At 55.7% G+C, this 26,197-nt stretch overlaps 1 protein-coding gene across 3 annotated transcripts in view; it reads left to right on the top strand.

Annotated features, from left to right (window-relative positions):
* The window catches only part of SNTG2 (syntrophin gamma 2), a 58,974-nt gene that overhangs the window by 21,804 nt on the left and 10,973 nt on the right, over window positions 1-26,197 (top strand). For 2 of the 3 annotated variants that reach the window (XM_016155852.2, XM_016155855.2), the window contains 6 exons: window positions 9,339-9,426; window positions 10,455-10,546; window positions 13,919-14,046; window positions 16,789-16,918; window positions 18,693-18,731; window positions 24,483-24,599. In XM_016155852.2, coding sequence (XP_016011338.2) covers window positions 9,339-9,426; window positions 10,455-10,546; window positions 13,919-14,046; window positions 16,789-16,918; window positions 18,693-18,731; window positions 24,483-24,599 — 594 coding nt within the window. The remainder of the gene's footprint in view (window positions 1-9,338; window positions 9,427-10,454; window positions 10,547-13,918; window positions 14,047-16,788; window positions 16,919-18,692; window positions 18,732-24,482; window positions 24,600-26,197) is intronic. The other variant, XM_036224979.1, reaches the window with a different exon arrangement.

A 26,197-nucleotide genomic window follows, 5' to 3' on the forward strand; every position in this document is an offset into this window, starting at 1 on the left:
CCCGCGCCGCGGCCTGAGCCCAGGGTGCAGACGAGAAGGGGGACAGGACAGGGCGGAGGCGGGAAGGAAGCCGGGACCGGGAGCCGGCGCCGAGGGCTCCTCGCGGGGGTCCTGTCGGGTCTGTTCCCGCGGCGCCAGGCGCCATTTTCGGTATTCGCGCCCCTGGCGTTCCGCGCTCCTCCGCGGTTCACTCATTCGCCAGCGTTTAGTTCCGAGTTCGGGCGCGTGGCTCGCCCTGCCACCAGGTCGTGCGACCTGCGTGTTCCCGCGGAGCAGCACCCGGCGCGTTCGTGACGTGCCGCTGACCGAGGAATAACTGGGCTCGCGCTGCGCGCCCCTCCGTGTCCTCGGCCAGGGCACCTCGGTGAGCCTGCGGGGCGCGCCGGGCTCCGGAAACGCTCGCACGGGACGAACTCGGTTTTTGGTGTCAAGGGCCTGACTGTGCTGGGTTCATATTCAGAAGGAGGAGGTGGTCTCGTCTGTTTACCTCCAGAACTTAACGTTTGTGTTTGTTTTCTAATTTCTGCAACATTTTGCTTTCTTAAGATGAGAAAACAGATAACGATCCCAGGAGAAACAGCGTACTCCCTAATAACATCCATCCTCGCCCAGGGAAAGCAAAACACATTCGCCCAGGAAACAAATTTTTGAGTAAATGATGTGGAAACCTTATAGATGGAGCTATTCCGGATATTTTACTGATACAAATAGACTTTTTGAACCAAATTATCAAATTATATGTCAGCATTCTTATGTGATACAAAAGCACATAGGAGCACTTTAGTAAGACATATAATCTCAGTTTTTCAGATTCGTAAGGTTCATAAAAAGGTTGAATTCGTGTAGGGCTCATAACTCACATGGTTTCATGCTGTCGTTTTTCGAAGTAAATTCTGGCTTCTATTGATTCTAAAGAAAATATCAATATTGCGTAATGCAGAGGTACATAGACCGAATCTTAATTACCTCAAATCTTTAGAAAAGATTTATTACTTGAAAATGACAAAAATTTTTTCATTCCCACATAAAACATATACGGAAATAAACACATAATTTCCCTCTTTTCAATAGACCCGTGTGTTTTCATCCACAGGGATATGTACTATCATAGCCAGCCGCCAAGGCAGAGGCTGACCTCTGCGTAAGTTTATTGGGCAAGGTCTGAGACATGTCACCATTCAGACAAAAATGAAAACGGCTGATTGAGAAATCACTCAGTCTGGTATCTGCCTGCAGAGGGGAGCGATTCCTGGGATGCTCGGTGGGTGGGACGTGCTCCTTTCCCGGAGACCGGAGGGTCGGGAGGACCCGGCTGCGGGCGGTGAAGACGCGCGTGGCGGCGGTGTCTGCGGATAGCCGGGGCCACAGGGGGCGGCGGCGCCCGTCAGCAGCTGTCCGCTGGGCCCCGGGCACGCTCGGGGCAGGGGGACGCTTCAGGGACAACGGCCGTAACCGGGTCCCCTGTGTGCACGCCCGAGGAAGCCTGTCAGCTCCGCTAACTCACTCACCTCTGCAGCAGGACAGGTGCGAGATCGGGGGCGTGGCGATCGGGGGCGTGGCGACCCCGGCCCCGCCTTCCGCTGTCCCCACCACCCTGCCCCGCCTGCTCCCCGCCCCGCCCCACACCATGCCTGCCCCCGCCCCACCCGCCACTGCCCCCGCCACCGCCACCCTGCCTTTCCTGTCGTGGACTCTGGTTTCTGTTTGCGAGGAGGAGGCCGGGCAGGGGTTTCCCTGGACCCCTCGGCATGACGGGCCTGAGGGCTCAGGTCGGGGAACCGCGCGGGGTCCCACCGGTCAGTGGCTACACCATTTGGCCGTCTGTTCAGATGAGGGAAAGACACACGGGCTGTGTCTAGCGCCGCTGGACACGCGTGTGACCGGCGCAGGGTGGAGGCGGTCCCTGCAGCCTGTGCTGGGCACCGGGCGCCGGGCGTTGGCGGCGGGTCTGACCACGTCTTGTGCTTGCGTGTCGCGTGTCACGGGGACTGCGGGGGCTCCCGCGGAGGCTGGAGCGACGCCTGTCAGGACGCTTGGCGGCCTCCGATGCCCTGACCCTCCCCAGGGGGCCGTGGGGCTGGGAACCGACCGTCTCGGGGTCGACGCGACGCCACGGCTGTGGCGTGACCACGAGTCGGGCTCCATTCACCCGCGCCAGGGTCAGCCGCTGATGTGGGCCCCACGCATTCCCCACGCGCTTCGGCCCCAGGGGCTCCTGACCCCGCGGTCACGGCCAAGCCTCTCTGCAGGTCCCAGCCTGGCCTTCCGCACGTCCCGGGAACTGCACCGCCCTGTCTGCCGGCCGCCTGCACCCCCCTGGCCGGCCAGCACACGCCCCTCCGCCACCGAGCCCACTCCCCGTTAGGGGTCCTCCCCCGAGGGCTGAAAGCCGGGAAATAGTGCTTCATTCACAGCGCGTCGGAGCTGCTGGGAGAGCAAAGGGCCAGGATTCGCCACCGGAAACCCGAGCGTCAGGACCGAGGTGGGCGCATCTCAGCAGCAAGCCAGGGGATTACTGCGCCCCTGACGGACTCTGGGGCTCCTGCCGGCCCCCGCCACCCACTGCCCACTGCCCTCTGCCCACTGCTGGCTCCTGCTGCCCACTGCCCGCTCCCGCTATCCGCTGCCTGCAGTGGCGAAGCCCCGGCGCTCAGGGCTCCTGGGCGTCCCTAAGGGTCATCCGCCCAGCGGCCTGCCTGTCGGCTTCCGAGTCTTGCCTGAGTTTCAGTAACCTCGACCTCAGACATACAGGAAGGGACGTGGGGAGACAGGAACTGGCTTTTCTTCTCTGATACAAAGGATCATTGAGCAGGGAATTGAAGCGTTTCCAAGTGGGTAACAGACAAACCAGCACACACGTGAAAGCACAGCCGACCGGAGGCGGAGGGGTCCGGCAGGCGGAGGGGTCCGGGAGGCGGACAATCAGTACGGTCGCAGGCGAACTCGGCCAGCCGTCGATGGCACGAAGGAATCGGACGTCTGTGCGTTAACCTCCCTGCCGGCGGCAGAGCACGTCCCTCTGAAGCTCACGCGGGAGAGTCATCGTGACAGACCATATCGCGACAGGCCATGAAACACACCCTGATGAGTTTGAAAGAATGGAAATCATGCAGTGTCTTTCCTTAGATCGTAATGGAATTAAATTAGAATCAATGACAAACATGACTGGGAAAATCCCCAAATACTTGGAAATTAAACAGCACGCTTCGGAGCAACACATGGATCAGAGAGGAACTCTGGAAAGAAATGAAAAATATTTTGAATTAAATAAAAATGGAAAAACAGTTTATCTAAATGTGTGGGATTTGCAGCAAAAGCAGTGCTTACAAGGAAGTTTATGTCACTGATGCACACACTTCAAAACAGGAAACATTAAAATCAGTCATCTAAGCTTCTATCTTCGGAAACTAAAAGAACCAATTAAATCCAAAATAAGCCTAATAAAAGATTAAAATTAGAGCAGAAATCAGTTAAATCGAAAGCAGAAAATCAATAGAGAAAATCAATAAATTAAAAGCTGGTTCTTTGAAAAGATCAATAAATTGGTATGCCTCTGGGCAGCTGAACAAAGAGAAAAGGAGAACACAGATTAACCACATCGGGAGCGAAGGAGGGGACCCCACTGAGGGCCCATGGAAGGTGAAACGCTCATGTGACGAAGGCGCATGGCGAACACGCCGCAGACGTGATGATCGAGTCGAACGGGCCGTTCACTGACAGACACAGTTGGCCAAAACTCACACAGGAAGACATATGTGATTTGAATGGTCCTATATCTAGTAAAGGTAGTGAATCAATAATGAACAGCTTTCCAAAACAGGAAGCATCAGGCCCAGGTGGGTGCGGTGGTGAATCCTACCAAATATTTGTGGAAGAAATTGTACCAATTCTCTACAATATCTTACAGAGTAGAAACAGAGGGAACGCTCTCCAGCTCATGCTATGAGGCCAGCATTAATTACCCTAATACCAAAACTGGACACAGAAATTATAAGGAAACTGCAGACAGATGTGTGTCATAAATGTAGAAACAGAAATCCTCAAAAAAAATCAGCAAATCGAATCCAAGGATGTATAAACAGAATTATGCACAGTGACCACAGTGACCATTCTGCCCTCTTATTTCCTTTGGGTTCTCAGTCCCCCCAAGATGTTCCATGAACAGCATCCCGACAAAGGCAAGGCATTGTCGGCCCGAGTCGCACGTCCGTTTTGAAATGTGTTTGAACAGAACGTGACAAGATTTTTAAATGGTAATACAGAGTGTCAAGCACAAGGCACCAAGCCAATGACAAAGGACATTTCCAGGGTTGGCGCACAGCAGCAGCGACCTTAGACGGCGTAACCCCACAGCGTGGGAGCTGACACAGCAAACTGCTGGTTGCGGCCCCCACTCCCCTCACCCCACAAAATCCACGTTGCTCAAATGTGAGGACACCGCGTGGCCGCGCACATTAGCGCCACAGGGCCCTGAAACAGTCCCCGCTCATGGTTCATTATGTTCTCAGAATCCGAGATTTTCAGAGGCAATTGGAGATGATTCAGGCCTGATTGTGATCTTGAAGGAAGAGAGTCAATTAGCTGAAAATGCCTTATGTTTTAATTACACATTGAAAGGAACCAAAATAGTAACCTTGTTTTAAAAAGGGGAGTATTAAAATGGAAAAGCGGGTCATGTGCATTTTCTTGGCTCTTTCATCTGTTTTTTCAATAGATGGAATAATATTAGCTACCCAAAAAATAATTTCCGGATGGAGTGCTGCTTCGAGCGGGACCTGCTCGATGATCAGCCAGAGCAGCGGAAGCCGCGAGAATGTTTTAAGAATGTGAAACGGGGAGAGAACCTAGAGGTTGGCGCGACCCCTTCTCAAGACTAGGGCTCTGCGTTAGAGGGGGCCAGGCGGCCAGGCGGCCAGCAGGTGGGGGGCAGGAGGCGGGCGGCGGGGAGGGGCCTCGGGAACGGGGCCTCGGGGCGGCCGGGGTGGCCGGCCTCCCGGACAGGGCCTGGGCGCGGGCGGCCTGTCCACACACGTTCGGACCCAGGACCGCGGACCGCGGAGCGTGCTGGGGTCGCCCCGCGTTGGTGTCCTGCCGCCCAGTGCCCAGCGGAGGCGGACCCCGCGCCCCGTCCCTGAGCCCCTCCGGCTGGTGGTCCCCGGGGGCGGGGAGCAGGGGACTCCTGTTTGCTCGGAGGCTGGAAGGACCGCAGAGCAGCCAGGCTGCTGTTCCCAGGTCGCCTGGGCGTCCTCGGAGCTGGCCCCACAGACAGCCTGCAGCGGCGAAGCGCGGAGGAGGTGCGGGGGGTCAGGGGGGTCAGGCGTGGGGGCGGGACGGGAGCCCCCCCCACCCCCGCCGGGAGCCCCCCCTTCACCCGCGCGTGCTCTCGGCGCCGAGGTCAGGGCGGCCCTGAGACGTCTCTGCGCTGCCCCTCCCCTGCGCATCCCGAAGAGTGACTGCCGTCGCCCCAGGGAGCGTCCCGGAGCCCGAGGTGAGCCCAGGGAGGTCTGCGAAGTATCAGAACGTGTCTTGGAGGCAAACCAGTGGCCGGTTCTGTGGGGCATGGGTCGGACATCCGGACCAGTGAGTGGTCGCACGAGATGGAATGTGTATGCTCCCCTTGTGGCGTGTGTGCACGTGTGCGCGAGTGTGTGAGTGTGTGTGTGACTGTGTGTGTGCAAGTGTGTGAGTGTGTCTGTGTGCATGCGAGTGTTTATGAGTTCGTGTGTGTGACTGAGTGTGTGTATGAGCATGTGTGTGTGACTGTGAGTGTGCGTGTGTATCAGTTGTGTGTGTGTGTGGGTGGGTGTGTCTGTGTGCATGCGAGTGTTTATGAGTTCATGTGTGTGACTGAGCGTGTGCATGATTTTCTGTGAGTGTGTGTATGAGCGTGTGTGTGACTGTGAGTGTGCGTGTGTATCAGTTGTGTGTGTGAGTGTGAGTGTGTGTATCGGTTGTGTGTGTGACTGTGAGTGTGCGTCTGTATCAGTTGTGTGTGTGAGTGTGAGTGTGTGTATCAGTTGTGTGTGTGTGACTGAGTGTGCGTGTGTATCAGTTGTGTGTGTGTGACTGAGTGTGTGTGTATCAGTTGTGTGTGTGTGACTGTGAGTGTGCGTGTGTATCAGTTGTGTGTGTGAGTGTGAGTGTGCGTCTGTATCAGTTGTGTGTGTGTGACTGAGTGTGCGTGTGTATCAGTTGTGTGTGTGTGACTGAGTGTGTGTGTATCGGTTGTGTGTGTGTGACTGTGAGTGTGCGTGTGTACCAGTTGTGTGTGTGAGTGTGGGAGGGTGTGTTGGGAGGAGCGAGGTCCCAGGTGGGTTGGTAGTGTGATGTCGTGGCGTTCGGCATTTCCCCGTGTTTGCACCGGCTCTGTTATCTGTGACAGGGGGTGGGAGCTGCCCAGGGTCAGAGTGTCTGCTGCTGGGATTAGAACCAGTTACTCTGCGCGAATCGCGAGCAGAGGGAAGACCCAGCCCAGACCAGGAAATGACAGTCCACTCAGCGCCCTGCACTCGGCGGTGGCCGCGGCCCGGGTGGAACTCCCAAGACCTCTGACCACTGATCTGCAAAGCAAGCGATTGGCTCGGGCCGCCGCCAGCCCCTCTGAAGTCCTTACCCATAAAAGTCTGTGGTTCTGAGACGCCGAGCCGCGGTGGGCCCGAAAGCCTGTCCGCTGTGCGTTTCCGGGTCGGGGGACGCCTTCCCCGTGCCCGTCCCGACCCGATTTGTCTTCACTGCTCACCTGGCATTTCTCCACTGTTAGCATTTTATTCACTGAAGTAACAATGTCCTTTTGAAGATTTCATATTTCAGATGTCAGGGAACCACGTTTGCAATGACGTTTTAAAGTAGAAGGATCTCAGGGAGCAACGGGGAGAGGTCAGGGTGGCCTCGTTCCCCCAAACACCTTAACAAACAAACCTCCCATCCGCGCCTCTCGCCTCAGCGAAGATCCTCAGAGAATGCTAATGACCGTCCCTTTGTGAGCGGGAGCCCGTCCCTGTATCTGCCAGGCATCCAGAGCCAGTGTCCCTCGCTGTCCCTTGCCAGTGAGGAGGAAGTGGAGAAAGAACAGTCCGCAGAGCGTGGCCTGAGCAGCTGGCCTCGGGCCGCGGCCCCCTTGGGTGCACGTGGCTGGCACCTCACGCGCTCTCCAGGGGTGCACGTAGCTGGGCCTGCAGCGTGTGGTCGTGAGGGTCCTGGGCTGCCTGGCGTGGACCTAAAGGGACGTCGGCCGGGACGGGGCGGCTTGAGGGGACATCGTCAGGGTGGGAATGGGTGACATTGTTCTGTCTGTTGGCCGAGAACAGCCTGTGCCCTACAGAGCACGGTTGATGGGAATGAAGGAGCATGACGTATGTTTACAGAAGGACATGGGTGGCAGGTCGGACTGTTTAAGTGTGGCCGATACGTGGCAAATGTCACCTTTGAATGATAAAGTGCCGTCGCTGATGGGGCATGGTTTGGGCGGTGGATTCGGGCCCGGTTGGTTTCCCGTGCGCAGTGAGAGTAGGAGTTCGTTAATTCTGAGTTAGGGCGTTATGGATGTTCCGTGAAACACAGAGGCAAATGCTGACCATCGCGAGTCATTCCGGAGGAAGCCAGCCTGTGCCGGGACAGTCCCCCTGCCCTTGCCGTCTTCACGTCAGCAAACCTGCCTCGGCTCAGTCCTCTGTCCAGACCTAAGGTGCTGAAAGCTGAGGTCCCTCTGGAATCCGCCTGCTCTGGGGCCGCCCCCTGCGCCCCGGGTTGTCCCCGGGGTGTTCCCGGCCCTGCACATCAAAGGGCTGGGTGGGCTCGTCCTGGACTCAGCCGCTGGCTCTCCCACCTGCTTCCGACCGCAGACTCTGGGTCTCTGAATCACTCGGTGCTGTGACCACAGGGCACCAGTGTTTGGGGGCGGGGTGCCGGGGACTCAGCACGGGGCCTGGGGGCGCAGGGATGGCAGGGGTAGGAGGGGTCCCGGCGGGAGGCGCGGGCGGGGCTTTGGGATGCTGCTGGCCTACGGGCTGAGCGTGAGGAGGGGACCGCGAGGGCTGGGGGTGGCCGGGGCTTGTTCGCGGGATGTTCAGTGATGCGCGGGGGAGCAACACAGGGTCCCCAGGCCTCAGAATCACAGTCTGGAGGGCGTTTTTGGGGAGGGGGTTTCTCAGCCTTCAGGGCCCTGGGCTGAGTGTGGTGGCATTTGAGGTCCTGGGACAGGAGGAGTCAGGAGAGGGTGACAGTGAACACGCGGCCAGTGGCCCGGAGGCCAGTGCTGGGGCAGAAGCTAAGGGCCCCCCCGGGGGTAGAGGATCCCCTCCCCCAGCAGTGTGCAGGGAGCACGGAGGCCCCGTGAGGACAGAGGGCACGGGACCTGCCTGTCCCGGGGGCAGCGACAGACATGTGGACGGGGCCAGCCCGGAGCTGGGTGGCGGAAGGAGGTCTGCGCCCCAGCCTGCTGGGCTCAAGTGGGAAGGAGACCAGGCTTCTCGGGGCCGTGGCACGTGACACGTTCCCCTGACAAGAGCCACCACTGTTGAGACCCAGAGTGTGGGAGCTTGGGGGCCAGAGCCCCGTGCTAGGTCAGGGGAGCCGTCCTGGGAGCTGGGGGTGTGTTGTGGTAGCCAAGCTCACAGTACCTCGCCGCACCTCAGGCGGACGGCACAACTCTGGCGACAGACTCTGGGGGTGCGGAGGGGGGCCCGGCCCGGGAGCCCGTGCTCAGGACTGAAGGGCCAGCATTGGGGACGTGTGCGTGGGGGGCCTCAGCGGGTGGCAGCTTCGCGACCCGCAGACCCCGGTCGCCTGCGTCCCGCTCACTCGCGGCCATGAACAGATGTGCACGGAAGCCTGACCTCAGAGCCGTAGGTGATGAGTGTGACCCAGGCGACGTGACGGAGCCGTGACAGTGAGGACGTGGCTCCTGACCGAAGCGATGCCCGTTAGCTTCTTCGGAACTGAAATGTCATTCAGACTTTGGTCTCTACAGCTCGTGTCACGGTCAGTCCCGGTGGAGGAGTCTCGCCAGAGTCTGAGACCGTCTGCAGTGACGCCGATTTCTCCGATGGTTTCACTCTGCTGTGACAGCCATGGCGTGGGCAGGAAGCCGGCGTTAACGCCAGGCGGTGGCCGGCCGCCCCCGATGCCCGCAGCCTGCACGCCAAGCGCCGGGGCCATGTGCTTAGGGTCGGATGACCTTTCATTATGCCATGTTCGGCCCGGATTTTCAGTGTTTCAGATTCAGTGTTTGCGATTCACTGAGTTCTTGAGGAATGGGTGAGGGGCGCGGGGACCCTGTTTCACTTCTGCGCCTGGTCCTTTTGTGGGGGTAAAGGAGCTATTTTTTGTCACATCAACAGGTACATCTTTTGAGAAATGCTGGCGACGAAGTGACCGTTACCGTCCAGTACCTCCGGGAAGCGCCGTCGTTTCTGAAGCTTCCACGAGGTAAGGGGTGGTTTCCAGGGGCGCCCGGAGCCCCTCCCTCCCTCCCGCACCCCGTGTCCCCTGGCCGGCATGTGGGTCACCTCCCGAACACCCCTTCGGAGAGGGCCGGCCCCGGCCTCATGTGCTCCTAAGACAGTCTGCATCGTAGAGCACTACGGGCTTCTCAAAGAGAACGCGGCATCACACGGCCGTTTCCGATCAATTAACCGTGGTTCCTTTTCAAGCCGACTCGCTGATTTGATCTGCCTCTCCGCACACATGTGCACACACTCAAAAGCAGAGCTCGCCCTTGGAACATCGATGTGGACGTGGGACACTTAAGATATAAAAGGAGGTGGGGGCGGGCGCGCGTGCCGTGACTGTGGGAGCGAGCCTCCCGCAGAGCTCCCGCGTCCCCGGTGCACGTGGCGTGGGACCCAGGCCGGTGGTGACGACCCACAGCCTGTAATAGTGATCACAACGTTTGCTTCCTGTCCAGCCCTCCTGGTTTCGTAAACCGTACAGTTTCCCTCAGGCCTTGATTCAGCGGGGCGGGCCCAGGCCTGCCTGTCACATGCCAGCCCAGTCAGAGTGGGTCGGACAGGCACACAGGGAGGGGGTGCAGGGCCCCCAATGAGGGGAGTCCCTGGAGTGTCTGCCCAGGGAAGCTCATTTGGAGACTTTACCCCAGAAGCATTCGATTTTTCTAATTCACCAGAAAGACAGAAATCTGAATTTTTAGGTAACGTCTTGTTTTTCTCAAACACACCGGGGTGGCGGGTCAGACCAGCCCAGCCTCTGCTCGGGGCACTTCGCCCCCAGCGGGGGCTCCTGGACTGCGAGGGGAGATGGCCGGTCCCCCCCTTTGCATTGCACTTTGACCTGACACCAGATCAAGGCGAGGTGGCCAGCTGGCAGTGCGGGAGTGAGCGGCCGGCACTGGCGGCATGGCCGTGGCTGGGTGCCCGCTCCTCAGGGGACCGGGCGTCGTGTCCACGGGTCCCCCCATGGGGCATCTGCCCAGTGGGCGCGTCTCTGCTCCGTTCCAGGGTCCCCCGGGCCGCCCAGTGACCACGGCAGCGGGACGTCCTCCCCTCTCTTTGACAGTGGCCTGCACCTGAGTGGGGACCCCAGCCACACGGTAAGCACCCCCTCACCTCATCCTCAGGGACAGCAGCTCCCCATACTCTGGACAGAAGTAAAAGCCACCTCTGCACTGGCCAGCAAAGGGGCCCCCGTCAGAGCAAACCCCGAACAGCGGGTAACGAAGCCGTTCGCTGGCGTCCACTCCACGTGGATGCGTGGGCTGTCTCGAGCTCCGCGCGCTGGAGCGGGCGGCAGGCAGGGGTGCTTCCTGGTGAGCGAGGGCTCAGGTCGACCCCCCGACTTGCTGGCTGGGCGACCGCAGGTGGCTGCCACTCCCACGTGAAGGGGCACTGCAGGGGGAGGGCTGGGCGGTCCGCAGCACCTGGGAGGGAGGGCACTATCTGTCCGCCGTGAGTTTCCACCGCGCCCCGCCCCCCGCCCCGGAGCGGACAGGAAGGGGGAGGCTGCGGGTCAGGTGGCTCCCAGACCTCCGGCCGCCCCTGCCGGGAGCTGGCGACAGAGAGTGGGCAGTGGTCAGGACCTAGAACCCTATGTGCAGGTAGAAACCAGGCCCAGCTGCACCAGTGAGTGACCTGCAGGTGCCTGGAGAAAAGATTTATGTTCGTATGACATGTTTTTTAAATACTGTACTTTCTCATTTTTAACCTTTTGGTAGAGTTCTTCATATTTATAAATTGCACGTAGTATCTCTGTGAGTTCTAAATGAAAATAGTACAACTGTCTATAAACCCACAACTCAGACCAGGTGTAGAACGTCGTCCCCAGCTTGCATGTCTGTTTACACGTCATTTATAGATCCCGTATTTGGGTTTTCCCAGAAACAAAGTGTCCTGAATGTTGCGTTTGTCATTCCCTTGATTAAAAAAAGAAAACCAGGTTGACATATTCCTAAACTATACCATTTCACTTTATTTTGAGCTTTATAAAATATTTTGTGATAACCTGGGGTTTACATTTTCACTTACTATTATGTTTTTAAGACCCACAAATGTCGCTGTGTATGGGCCTAATACCTATACTTGCTATGTGACATTTGTGTAAATATGCCGCATTTTATTTATCGATTATCAGTACACCAATGACACTCGACATCTGTTTTCCGGATTGGTTTTCATTCCCCAGTTTGTTGTCTCTGAGATCAGGAGTGTGTGGACTAACGTGTCCTGGCCCCAGACGCCTGGGAACAGGCCCCGTATTCGACGGCCTGACGTGGGCTGCCCAGCGACCCACACTGCCCTGTGCTGGGCACTTGGGGGTTTAACATCCAGAAGTTGGGTGGCTGTAACAGGGCCACCTTCTGGGTCCCATCGTTGTTGAGGAGGCTCCCCACGTTTTGTCCTCACGCTGACCCGGCAGAGGTGACAGAGCCTGAGGAGGCCCGACGGTGCCTCTGCCCGCCGCGGCGGGCACCTGGAACCAAGGCGAAGCCCAGGCCTCTGGACAGAGCGGGGGCTCCGCATCCCTCTCAGCGTGGGCGGCCCTGCAGGGACAAACTGCCTGGTGTCGGGGCAGACAGCCGGCCAGGCCTCGGAGGGATGTTTGGAAGCACCGCGGACACCTGACGCCCCCTTCAACGCACGGTTCTAGAAAAGACGTTCTTTCCTCGGGCAGCTGTGGTTCTGGAGGGGTCGCCTGCAGTGGGCCCGAGGCTCCCGGCTGGGTGGTGGCCATAGCAGAGGCGACTGGAGGCAAAGGAGGGAGGACCGTCCACTAACGGTGACAGCCCGAGGCCAAAAAGTACCCGGCCTGCGGCTGTGAATACAGCCAGATTTTACAAAGGAAAATGGTTTTTCTTAGTGGGAATTGCTTTTCATCCTACATTTTAAAAAGACATTTAAAAGTTTTCTATCAAAGGACCCATTTCATTTTTTCTATTTAAACATCGTATGTTGTATTCTGGAATCCATTGTGACATTTTGAGTGGCGATTTGGCAGTTTGTTTCCATACCTTTAAAAACTGACACACGTTGTAGCTCACGTGTTCAAAGCCGTGACGGAGGAGGTCACTGCCCTCAAGAAAACACACGTGTGTCCCTGCTCATAAACCCCCGTGTCAGAAATGCAGTGTCACGAGGGCAGATCCCGGCGACGAAACCCAGTAGATGCTAACAGGTAAAGACGCATCACAGCATACGGTCGATTGTGGTGGCCTCGGCTGCGGACCAAGGGCAGTCAGCGAAGCCAGCAGGAAGTACTTAGTACGACAGTCGGTCTGGAGGCCACGGGCGCTGTGCTCTGTGTGTGCCAGAAGCACGTGTTTTGCCAGGCATTAGAATGGGATATGAAAGGATGACAGCAGATGAACATTAATAAAACGTAGCTTAATCCCTAATGCTACAGTGTTGCCACCTTTGCCTCTGAGGGACCGGCCTGGCCACGGAGTTAATAAATTAAATGAGACTGTGAGGAGGGGAATGTACACCCACTTCCGGTCCTCGAGGTCAGGGCGTGGGCAGGGCAGCCCCCTGCAAAGGCCCCAGCGGGGGCCCCCACCACTCCCTGCAGCCGCCGGTGCGTATGGCCTTCGCCGGGCCACCGCCCGCTCTGGGCGCGGATGTGATGGCGCGTGCATGCGCCGCGCCCCGGCGCCGCGCCCTCGGCCGGGCCACAGCTGCAGGGCCGTTCTGCAGTCGAGGCGCAGGCCCGGGGTCCGGCTTGGCGGCCCCTCTCTGGGCAGCTGGGCAGCGTCGGCAGGGCCGCCGGGCATGGGGCTTCCGCGACCTTCCGCGACCTTGGGCGAGTCACCGCCTGCGCCAGTGCGCGCACAGCCCTCAGGCGGTTCCTGGCGAGGGAGGGCTCCCGAGGGCGTCAGCACCCGCGCAGGAGCCGGGCTCTGCGCGCCGTCAGCCAGACGCCGCGCGGTGTGGCGCCTGGGCCGCCTCGCGGGCCTGGGCCCCTTCCCGCTCTCACGTGCTCCACCGTCCTCGCCGCTGTCTGGTGGGCACCAGGCTGAGACCTGGGAGCCCATCCAAACGTTCTCGAGGTCGTCGCGTGTCTCCGGCCTGAGCTCGCCCAGGATGGGCCTATGCGTCCGTGGGCGGGGGCCCCCCACGGTGGTCCAAGCCCAGCGCCCCTGCCCTGTGCCAGCCTCTCACCGTTGTGGCCTCTCCATGTCTTTCCCGTGGACTCTTTTCTCTTTTGTGCGTTATTTTGCAGAAGAGATGGGGGAGGGGCAGAGGAGGGCGACGGAGAGGGGAGGGGGCGGGGCGGGAGGAGAAAGTCAGTTTAGCTAGAAGAGCCCTGCGCCCCGCCTGGGTCTCTAGGAGCCCAACGGGGCACGTGCTTTCCCAGCAGGCGGATACGTTCATTTGAAGTCTGCCGGAGGGGGGGGGGGGGCGGTGTCTCACCCTGGTGGGTGCCTGTGTCTGGCTGGCTGTGACCACCGATTCTCGTCTGTTTTGCGCAGGCTCCGTCGTCGCCTTCCTCGCTCACCGCTAATGAACCAAAGTATGAGAAGCGCTGGCTAGACGCCTGGTCGGTTCCTCTGTCTATGGCTCGGATCTCAAGGTACAGAGCTGGACCGGGAAGACCAAGGTGTGTGGCCACTGTCCGGAGAGGGCAAAGCTGACAAGCCCCGCACACCGTCACCAGCCCCTAATACTCTGCCGCCTGCCTCAGAGTGTTTGTGTCACTCACCAGTGCATGGGGCTGTCTCCTGGGATATGTAGCATTTGCAAAAAATAAATAAATAAATAAAAGGTAATCCGAAGAGCTGATTGAGGGTACTCCCACCTCATGGAAGGGTGACCATTCTGGCTCTTTTGACACACAGTCACCGCAAGAAGAAGTCGCCTTTTCGGTTTTTAATGTTAGCAGAAGCAGACTGGAAGAGAGACCGTGCAGATGGGTGCAGCAGGCCCTGGAACTCGGGGCCTCGTCGTCCTCATTACAAAGTGAGAGCTTAGACCAGAACCTGCATTAAGGGCTCAGTGCTTTTCAGCTTGATTGATTGAATAGTTCCAAATCCTTTGGGTGAAGGCTGCGCCTCCAAGACGGTCTTGTGGGGCGAGGAAGCCTTTGCGCTCCGGGTTCATGCAGTGGTGTCTGTGGCCGACTGCTGCCAGGCCACCATGAAGGGACAGGGAGCCAGCGGCTGGCACATTTCCTTTCAGGCTTAGGACAGGCTTGAGCCTCACTGTCAGCAGAGGAAACATGTTTGTTGTTTTGAAATCGCGCATTGTCCTGGATACAACACATGTGCATGCCCGCCTCTGTGTGCACGTGTGTACGTGTGTGCATGCATGTGTGCATGCCCGCCTGTGTGTGCACGTGTGTGCGCCCGTTGGGCGCTCAGCAGCTTCAGCAGCACAGGCCTGTTCCGTTGTGGCTTACGTGGCCAGGAGCCTGGCACATGCGTCCTGCGTACCACACTTGGGGTGTGTCCCACCCGCTCTCCTCGGCCACAGGCGGGAGCACGTGATTCTGAGACCAGAGCCGGAGACTCGGCCGCGAGCTTAGCCGTCTGTGCTCCACGAGAACGAGCTGTGTTGTGTTTATGTACGTTGTATTTTCTCTGCTCTTGATGGATACTATTTTGAATTTTTCAAAGAACCTTCAACTATTATGTAAAGAGCACTTTTCACACACTTGATTATTTGTTCAAACACGAAGCATCTGAAAACACAGCCACGAGCCCCAGACACGCTGTGTAGACATCTTCCATCTGAAAACACAGCCACGAGCCCCAGACACGCTGTGTAGACATCTTCCACAAGTTCAGACCCCGACCCGGCTGCTCGCCACACGGGGGATCGGCCCTCGTCCCTGGCCTCATGCGTCCCTGCCCTCATCCGCCGCTGTGTCATCAGCAGAAGTGGCCTCGGGTGTTCTGTTTCTAAGTTAACTGAGTCGATGCACTGAGCCCTCCGTTTGCCCTTACGAACGAGCAGAGCACACACAGTCTCTTCGCACAGATGAACTAGCCCCTCAGAAGGCCGCTCCTCTGACTCCTCGGTGGCAGAAGTGGGAGCCGGGCCTGCAGCGTGTGCCGGGCGCAGGCACCGTGACATGCAGGCGGGGCGGGGGCAGCCCCACGGCCCTTCGGCCGCCGCCCGGCTTCAGGCTCTTCACTGCTGCCTGAGGGTCCTCGCTCGCAAGAGTAGGGCCGGCACGGGCGCGGGGCCCCTTCGTCTCTGGGGACCGCAGTTCTGAAGGACGGTCTCTCTGCTCTCTCGTGGGCCAGTCCGTGTTCTTTAAAAAAAAAAAAATGTTTTGCCGCAATTTTTTTTTATCTTTCAATTATCCACTTAAGGATGTGAAAGTATAGGCTACATGGAGAAATATACTTAGTATTCTTAACAAAAATGAACGAAGGTGTAAATGGCATTCCTCTTTTTTTTTTTTTGTAATAATTGTATTAGTCAGCTCAGGCTCCCACAGCAAGATGCCAAGGCTGGGGTTTAAACAACAGAAGTTTATCTTCCGATGGCGCTGGAGGCACCAGGGTCTGGCACCAGGGTCCAGCAGGCTCGGATTCTGGAGAAAAGCCTCTGCTTGGCCAATGTGCCTTCTCACTGTGCCCTTGCGTGGCTAAGGGGCCGCTTCCTGCAAGGACAGCAGCCAGCCCTGCCCCTGACCCCCACCCGACGGCCTCACTGAGTCCTCGCTCTCTCCCCAAGAGGCCCCGTCTCCAGATACGTCCTTGCAGGGGGCAGGGCCTCCCCACGTGGTGTCTGGAGAGGGCACACCCCAGCCCGGAACAGCAGTTGTGTGAGTCACATTTGACAGGAAGGCTTTGCGTGGCGGCGAGAACAGTCCGGCCCCGGCAGATCTGCCACGTGGGTGCCTTCCGCAGTGGGCTGGGCGCCAAGCCGCTTTCTGCAGATCTAAGGACGGGGGACCAACGCCTCCAAGAGCTCTGCTGTGCATCAGAAACGTGCGCGTGGTCACAGGGTCACCAGCCAGCTATCAATGGTGCGTCTCCGGCCCTGGCATCACTGTGTCAAGGGCTTGAAATGCCACAGTAAATGGTCTTCAAAAGAATGATCACCAAAGACCGCACAAAGCCGTAACTCCGGCGTCTCCACGCGGGCAGGTGTTACTTCCCGTGGGGCCCGCTCTCCGTGCTGTTCCTGAGTTAGAATTGCTTCAAGGCGGGGCTTCCGAGGTCTGAACTGAAGTCAGTAAACCCACCTGACCCCGCGAAGCTTGGTGTGGATCCGGCCCCCCGGGAGGCTGGTCCCCTTGGCGCGAGGTCCAGCGGAGACTCTGCTGCCCCTGCCCTGGTCAGCAGCCGGGTCTGGGGCCCGTGCGTGACCGCCGCCCATCTCCCCGCAGGTCCGACGCCTTCGAGGTGCTGGCCCTGGACGGCGTCCGCTCGGGGCTCCTTCGCTTCTGCTCCGCCCGAGAGAGCTCGGACTGGCTGCGCGCGGTGTCGGCAAACGTCAGGCAGCTGACGCTCCGGGACGTGAGTGCGGGCCCCCACCTACGGCCTTTCCCCCGGCTCCCCAAAATAACTACGGCTCTTCGTTATTTATGATGAACCCCAAAACTGTCAGTTATAACGTTAAACAGAAAAACATGTACTTTCTCCCCAACATTTCAGATCTCTGGTTAAAAAAAGTTAACGGTTAAGTCACCTGTGTTACCTGCTGTAGGAGCGTGATGTACCGTAAGGCTGAATCCAGCATCGGGGCACCTGAGAGCCTGCTTGCCCCGCCCCCCCTCCTTCTCTCCTCCCCCGTCCTCTCCTCCCTCCACCCTTCTCCCCCCTCCACGCTCACACACAGAAATATCTGCAGGCAGATCATTTTATATATGCTTTATCCAAATGCATGGCTATAACGCGGTATGTTTATTTGGGGAACATAAGTGGATTAGATGTAATTCCCCTAAATACTACGAAAACTTGTAAACAGGCATTTCTTTTCTTTTTTCTAAATTTTATTTTATTATTAGTTGCAATTATACAGGGCATTGGTTAGACATTTATATAGTTTACGAATAGATCCCCTCGATTGCTCTTTCTAACCCAAAATGTTACTGCTCCAATTTTCACTGCAGGTATCCAGGAAAGAAAAAGCGCTTTTCCTCTTTGAGTGATGTTTGACTTTTAAAGTCAATGTGAAATTAAAAAAAAAAAAAGGAATAAAATAAGGTGGGCGGGATTAAAAATCAGTGAAGAGTTGAGCTTCTGAAGCGGCCCCTGTGAGGGGCAGTGGGATGGCGGCCACGGCAAGAAGCTCGTGTTAGGTGACCAGGACGCCGCCTGTCCTTAGTCCCTCCCAGTGGCCGGGTGACTGCGTGTGCATCCCACAGCCGCTTCTGCGCCAGGCCAGCGGGGGATTGTGGGGGAAGGGGGGCCTCAGGCTCCGCCCCTGCCAGGCTCCGCCTCCACAGGCTCCGCCCCAAGGCTCCGCCCCTGCCGGGCTCCGCCCAATGCTCTGCCCACAGGCTCCGCCCCACCAAGCTCCGCCCCACCAGGCTCCGCCCCCTGCCTCACAGCCAGCTCCCAGCTTGGGAGGCTGCTAAGCAGCCTGGGTGTGCACGCCAGAGCGTAGGGTGCCCGAGTCCTCTGCGGGTCTCGGGCTTTGCTTGCTTCGGCTGCGTGAGGGCCCCAGAGCCTGTCCAAGACCTTAGTTTCAAACTTGACCTTTTGAATTCCAAAGTTACTCAGAGGTAGAAGGGAAGGAAAAGAAACAGAACAGGAGGTCGGCTGAGGCCGCGCGGGCAGCTGGCCTCCCCCCGCGCGTCCCAGCTGCTCGCCGGCACGGGCACACGTGGACGCCAGCGTCTGAGGGCCGGAGGGGTGGGTTCGGCCGCTCCCTCCCAGCGGCCTGGCACTCGCAGAAACCGCATCCACCCCGGGGGTTGCGGGAGAGTTAACGGAAGGGACGTGTGGCCTGTGAAACCGCAGCTACCCGAGATGACGTAGAGCAGGACCCTCGTCCCCGGCCAGGTTTTCAGATGTTGGAATTCACGTCCCCTGCTGTCCCATGGCTTCACTTACAGCGAATGCTGACGCGTGGAGAATAGTCGTCTGCGTGCGCTGATATTTTTTATTTTTGTTGATGAGAACTGCTGCCATGTGTTTGTATGTACATGTGTTTGGGTTTCAGGTAAGAAATGCATCATAAAAGAACCTTGTCCCTCAGGACACCCCCCGCAGCTAATTAATTTCCGTTGCCAGTGAGACAGGTTCATATGCTTGTCATGTGACCCCTTGCTCCTTCTCTCTGCAGATGAAAATGGCAAATCAATGCTGTTCTCCTTGTGACCAGGTAAGCTTTGTTGTTTTTGCTTGTTAGTTTGGTTTGTGCCGGTTCTAGAACAAGCCTCCTGAAGTAGCCTCTTCCTTTTTGTGGCGTTTGGCTGGGAAGTCTTGGTAGGAAAACAGGACGCCTGGCCAAGGTGGGGGAGTGAGGAGCCCGCAGCACCAGCCCCACGAGGCTGCTCCTGTGCAGGGGGCAGGTCGGCAGGAGCTGTCCCTGTCCTGCATCTGTGTGTCCATGGGGACCGTCCCTCAGCACGCGCATTGTGGAAGGAGACGTGGTTGAGTGAGCGTGTGGACAGACACGATTGTTTAAGCTGAGGGGGTTCTGCGACAGGGCGCACCATGCAGTTGGCATCTTAGCATCGCGAGACTTTCTCAGATGACCTCCTCATTTGGAAAGTGTCCCTCGTGGGGCCCATGACCTGGCAGACATTACTGCTGGTGCTGGGGACCTTCCCCCCTCTTGCAGCACGGGCAGCTTGCTCACCTCCAGGCCGAGGCCATGTCCTTGCATTGATCCAGAGCCACCTGTGTGGCTGCCTCTTCAGGAGCCCTCAGCTCACTCCTTCTCAGAGCAAAGGCCAATTTTAACCTGCTCGGCTTCCTACTTCAAGCATTGCTCAGGTGCCAGTCCCTTGGTCCTAAGGAGTGATCTGTCGTAGCCAAGCTGAGCATCTAGCCAAGCTGAGGGAAGGCACTGGGGAGGTAAGCTCTGAGGTCAGGGTTATTCTCCTGTATCATTTTATAAAGCCATGGCTCGGGCTGCAATGTAATCACATAGTATCTATTTCAGCTCATTATTTTCCTGACTGGATCTCTCATAGGTTTGAGGACCATACACTGTAGCCTCAGGTTAAGGAACCAAGAAGAACGTGTTCAGTTTGTTTTAAATAGCACATAGGAACGCTCTCAAAAGTGCTTCATGATAAAATTTAAATTCAAGATGGGAGACAGGAGAACAAGCTTCTGCCATTCAAAAGTTTATTGAAAAAAACATTGGAAATGAGGGCTGAGTTTTAAATTAAACCACTCTAGTCAACATTTTTAAATTAGAGAAGAAACTCTTGAGAAAAGTTCTTCTAAAATTATCTTTCCTTTCTTGTAAAATTTTCTAAATTTATGAGCAACTATTTTTGTTTCACATGGCTAAATGAGGGTGGTTAGCTATTTAATGAGTAATATTTCTATGTCTTCAAATTAACACGGGATTCGATTCATATTCTTATAACAGAAATTTCTTATAGACTTTTCCACTGAGGAAATACCTCTTCGTACCTCACACACAAAGCACGCCTTCTCTGGATTTATTTACCAAGGCTGGTGGGAGAATAGACCAAATTGATGCTAATTGCACTTCAGATGTATAATCAAAATTAGCGAAATGCCCTAGGAGATTCTTTCTACTGTAAATTAGACTCCTCAGAGTTCCCAGGAGGGAGTGGTGCTCCAGGCGGTGCTCCATGCGGTGCTCCATGCGGTGCTTCTCTGTTTCAGCTTTCATGGCGAGGCAGTTGCTTCTCTTGGGACCATCGGATCATCCATGCAGAGCGGTTTGCACACACTTAAGTACAGAGCCGATGTGAGTTCTGTACTTGACTCATGTTGAGCACATACCATCATAATGTGCAGCTTGTACAAGCCTTGAACTTGATGTGTTTGGAAGAACACCGTGCATTTTCATGGGTGCACTTGAGTTACTTGGCACAATGGGAAGAGCACTGGTCTGGAAATCAAAACATGTGTTGTTTTACTTTGAGCTTAACTCCTTTTTCTCATTGCCTCACAAGAGAGAATCATGAATTAAGGTTCAGAGAAACTTAAAACTGAAGAGCAAAATTCTGATAGAGACGGAGAACATTATATGAATTATGGTTCAAAGACCTCATAGCTAGGGGAATGGTCATCCTTTCGTTTTATCTTAGTGAAATTTGACTGCATAGTAAACCTCATTTGTGTAATGGCAGTCTTGGTGGCCTTATTTGACTAAAACCTAGATTCTAATCTCAAGGAATTCCTTCTCTGCCTGGCATAATTTAAACAAATTAACATTTCAACTCTCATTTCTTCATCTATAAAACAAAAAAGTTGTAACAGGTAATCTAAAGTCTTTTTTTTACCTCGAAAATTCTATATAACTTTGAATTTACTGGGAACTTAAATTAGTTTATTTGGAAATGATGATGGACTTCACTATGTAGGATTATTAAAGAATTGAACCTGCTACATTTTTTCTGTGATTTTAGTGGAGGATTATTTCATGTTTTCCCCCCAAATTAAACATTTTGATAGTATTATAGTTTATATTTATGATGTCGAACATTTTAAAACAAGAAGGAATTTTTTTTTTATCATTCTGGACAACTAATTATTTTGGTATATAACAAGTAAATAAAAATTGAATAAATATTAGAAAATGAAATATTTGACAACCACTGAAATTGGCAACAACAACAAAAAAGCAAACAGAATTGGATAATACAAAAGGCATTGAACATAGATCTTTAGACTCATCTGGTAAATAAAATGACCATATACTCTGTCATCCAAACCAGAGCACTTCTTTCTGGGATAAAGGCCAACCTAAAAGTGAGGCTAAGACGAACAGGCGTAAAGTTAGAATTGTCCCAGGCAAACTGGAACATGCGTCCACCCACTAAAATAGCAAACAGCTCTGTGCATTTCCAAAATAAATTTCTTCTCCAAAACCTGAGTTAAAGAGACATGTGGGCGCCTTAACCACCAAATCCAATGAAACTGAGCAACTTGGGTGACTGGCCTTTTCTGTGCGAAAGAAAAGACTAGCTGAGCAAGTCACTGATGGATGCTGAACTCATCACCATGACTTATTTGAGGGAGGAAAGAAAGAAAATGGACTTTTTTTTTTTTTATAGAAATGCCATTGGAAAAAGATGAATGAAAATGTGCTCCTTTATCATAACTGTTATGTTCTCTTAATTTAATTATGGTGGTACAATCAGGTTCATAAAATTATAATATACGTTTCTTGGGACATGTCATAAGCCATTAGAAAATTCGCAGTATAAAAGATAAAAATAGCTTCCCTTCAAATTATGTATGAATCGCATATACCTAAAAAAAGATTCGAAGATCCACCAGTGTTTCCAGCAATAGCTAAGCTATGACTTATTTCTTCGCTAATTAATCGAGGTAGAATTAAACTGCACGTGGACTTCATTAAGTCCTCGCCCAGGTCCAGGCATTCCAGGGTTTTAGCAATCTGTGTACCTCCGCCCGGGCCAGAAAGAGCAGCTCCCCGTCCCTCCTCAGCGTGAAGCGCCCTTGGACAATGTGTCCTGCAACTCCTCCGCCAGACGCAGGAGGGGACGCTGCCCCTCCCTGGGGGTTAGAGGACAGGACAGGGGGGACAGCGATGGTCCGCCCAGGCCAGCATGGGAGGCGTAGGTCCCAGCGCCCGCCCAGGGACTGCAGTCGCTGTCACGCTGCGGGGCGGCTGCACGGTAGAGCCGACACGGAAGGGGGCCCGCGGCTGCCGCGCTGGACAGCGCCCGGCTTCCCCGCCGCGGCCCCCGCCCGCTCGCCGAGGTCCGTCCGGTCCGTCCGCGTTCGCGTCTCTGGCTGCGGGCGTCCAGCCCTGCCGTAGGGCCCGCTCCTACGTGGCAGGTTCGAGCTCGCCGCCCGCCGTCCACCCCTCGTGAGGCCCGAACTGCGCTTGCGGTTAAGTCTGGCTCGGGGAGCAGGAGGAAGCGCGGGAGGCTCCGCAGCGTCCGAATATGTGACCGAGAAAAGGAAAGGGAAACGGCGGATTCCGTCCTCCCCGGCAGGCAACGGAGTCGCCTCAGCTCTCTTCTGCCTGTTTCCGAGTTTCATTAGAAACGAATTCAGAGTCTTCACGTGTCAGGAGTCCTGTCGCCGTGGAAACGCTCGTCGTGCAGATTTTCGGAGCCCCGCGCCGCTTTGCCGCGGCCGCCAGACCGGCCTTTCGTTTCTGTCGCTCGGGCCTCACCTCGCCTCTGCTCGTTGTCTGTCCCCCACCAGCCCCTCCCGGCGCAGCGGCGGGGTTCCTGGGAACACAAGTAGCCTCTGAGTACATTTTCGAGCTTGTTGCTGACTTAAAACTGCAATAATTTAGAGTTTAAACCTCTAAATTATTGCTGTAATGGTGCAGCTGCTCAGGCGGCTGTGGCTCGTGAGCGGCCCCGTCACATGCTCTCTCTCCAGGGCCAGGCGGCCAGGCCATCCGCCAGCCCTGCGCGTGTGGCGTGTCTGCCGGAGGAGGCGTGTGGCGTGCGGGCCCAACGGTGCCACTCCCGCGGTTCCTCCTCCAGGCGACGGCAGGGTCTGACTCTGCTGTGGCGTGTCAGCGGCTGCAGAGCATTGTCACACACACCGCTTCGCTGGTCCTCGAAGCAGACTTGCGCAGTGGGCTGTGTCACACCTCCCCCCGAGGTGAGGACGTGGGACGCAGAGCCAGCGAACAGCCTGGACTTGGCGTCCAGCGTCCCCATCCCCAAAGCAGGGGCGCCGGTGGCCAGCCCCGGTCCTTAGAAGGCGCCCTGTGGAAAGTGAGAAACGAGCTGAAGGCTGTGCGGAGACCGCCATGTGGTCTGTCCGTGCTGCCGACCACGCAGCCCTAGGCCTCAGGCCACGGTGTGGCTTGTAAAACCGGTTCCCGGTGCCTCAGGATTAATTCTAACAGTGCAATCGATTATTTCTAAGAGTGCGATCATGTTCTCGCTTGTAACGATCCCAGCTAAGGCCGCAGGTCCAGTGTTCACATCAGGGAGGCCTATTCTGCACAAACCCCAGACGTGGTATTTTCTCCTTGACTGGACAACACTCACTATATTTGCAATTCATTGTTTTTAGTAGCCATGTTTAAAATTAATTGTACCTTAAATAAGCTGTACAAGTCTGTTTGTACAGATTTGTAAATAAACATTACATTCATGCAACAGTGAGTTTGGAATTAAGTAACTAAACTCTAGTTAATTTTAGAAACATCAAAAATCTGCTAAATTAGCTAGAAAAAAAATGGAATGTTTCCTATCCAAAATTTGTGAAGAACTCTCAAAACTCAAGGGTAAGAAAACTACCCAATTAATATGAAACATTTTTTAAGAATGGAAATTGAGCACAGATTATGACTTACAGTAGTATTTATGCCAACAACGACAAATCAGTATATGATTCCAAAAGTTATTGGTTCTAGTCATGCAGTTTAAGGAATCAGGGCATGAATGCATACTAATATTAAGCAAAAACCCTCATGTGTCTCGCCTGAAGTTTTAATGCGATGTGTGTTTTGTAAGTGGTAGGAGTCATTTTGTTTTAATTTTCCCATTTCTTTGTTTTGCTGTGTAAACAACAAAAATTCTCTGTGACCCAACCAGACAAAAAAGGGGAAAAAATAGGTTGGTGAGATGTTTTTAAATAACATGTTACTGGGTTTCAAGTCCGTAACCCTCACTCCGGATAGAATGCGAGTGAACACTGTGTTTTTAAGAACCGTGTGGAAGGTTCAGCTCGAACGCGGCTGAGAGGCCAGCACTGGTCACCAGGAAGAGCTCCAGAGCTAGCGAGCGGGGCCTGGCCCGAGGCCGGACTCTGGAGGTTTCATCCCAGACGTCACAGATGGCGCCATGCTGCTCAGTGTGGAGAGTGACGGCGACCCCCAGGCCCCGGCCTGCGGGTGTGCGAGTGCGGACGGGCAGGGGCCGGCTCTGCCCGCGGTGGAGGCCCGTGTCAGAGCGCTGACCCCACGGCTCTCCCTCTGCAGGTCGTGCACATGGGCTGGGTCAGCGAGAGGCTGGAAGCGGCCGGCCACTGTCCACCTGTCTTGCCCAAGTTCCTGGCCGTGAAGGGGCCCTCACTCTACGTGTTCCGTGTCCCCCCGGTAAGACACCCCGAGACCTCCTGGGCAGGTATGCTAAGCTCGCTGCATGGTGGGGCGAGGAGCTGAGCTGGCGTTTGGAAGGGGCTGTGCCATGCCCCACTGTCCTCACACAGTGGCCAGGGTCCCGCTCAAGGACCTGGCTATTCTCGCTCTAGATTCATGAGTTGTCTAATCCATTCTTTTCTTCCCTTTCAAACAGTCGTTAAGACAGCATAGCACTGTCCTGCTTTAAAAATGGGCTGATTTGGAGGTGGGAATGCAGAAGGCCCTGTCTTAGCGTGTGATTTACATGGTCGAAGAACCCACAAAACATGCAGAACACACAAAACTCAGAACCCACAAAACCCACAAAACCCACGAAACACAGAAAACACAGAAAACACTCCAAACCCGCAGAGCACTCCCCTCCAGACACTCTGACTGGTGGCCGAGCGCGGGCACTTAAAACTACTCTCTCCCGCGCATCTCCCAAGTTTTATTCCAATAAACAGCCTGGCTTAGTCTGGTCCGTCCTGTAAATTTACTGCCGAATGCGACAGTTTGGATTTTCCGTTTCCCACCACCACTGTTCGGCTCAAGGCGAGGGAATGCCTCTGGATCGTTTCTAGTAACAATCACGTAACCGCAGGCAAACAACAGACCTGGTACTCTCACGTCCTAAGAATTTGGACGCAAGTTCCGGACAGCGACTTTAGTTGGCCGGAAGTCTAGGAGATATTTTTCATTGTAAACATGGAGTTGGGGTTGATGGCGCTTACTGCCACTAAAAGCAGCCGCGAGGACCCCCTCCCCCGAGCGCGGCGCCCCCCGCTGTGTGCCTCTGCCACGTCCCGCCACACAGCGCCTGTCGCTGGGCGTTCGGGGGCGTCGGTGCCTGGAAGTGTGAGCGACGCCGTCACGAACACGGGCTGATGGCTCAAGACCCAGGCTCCATTCCCTTCGCGCAGACGCCCAGAAGCGGGACGCCGACCACGGGCCGGTTCTGTCCCGAATCTTCCCCGGAGCTTCCGCTGCACCATTCCACGCTCCCGCCGGCACTGAGCAGGCACCTTTCTCCGCGTCCTCGCTGGACGCACTGTTGGGGGTGCTGGCTGGGTCATGGCGCGGGTCGGGGAGCACTGTCACCTCCACACTCCTCGGGCTGCAGACGTGTCATTTGTGCAGCTTCCTCTGTCGATCACCTCAAAGTGATTCAAAAACTAATGAAGGGACAAACCAGGTTTCACTTTCAAACACGCAGACAGCAATGCATATTTCTTTTCATCGATAGGGATAGTTTTTTTTTTTTTAGAAAATAAGCTTCGTATTCGGGAATAGTTTTAGCTCACGGAAAAGTCGCCCGGATGGGAGGGAGAGCTCCCGTGCGCCCTCCCCGGGCTCCCCGGGTGGAGCCCCTCGCACGCTGGGGTGCGTTAGCTCAACCAGAATGATGAAGGGCAGCACCGCACTGCGCACGCGCCGCGGACGCTCGCTGACGCCACCGTCCCAGACGCGGGGCTCTGACACACCAAGGCCACGGCCTTGCCCACGCCCGGAGCTCCGAAAAGGTTCGACTTCTCCTCAAGACAAGTGTAGTGATGTTCTTTAACATTTGTCGC

This window comes from Rousettus aegyptiacus, unplaced genomic scaffold (genome assembly GCF_014176215.1).
Source record: "Rousettus aegyptiacus isolate mRouAeg1 unplaced genomic scaffold, mRouAeg1.p scaffold_m13_p_7, whole genome shotgun sequence".
NCBI classification, from domain to species: domain Eukaryota; kingdom Metazoa; phylum Chordata; class Mammalia; order Chiroptera; family Pteropodidae; genus Rousettus; species Rousettus aegyptiacus.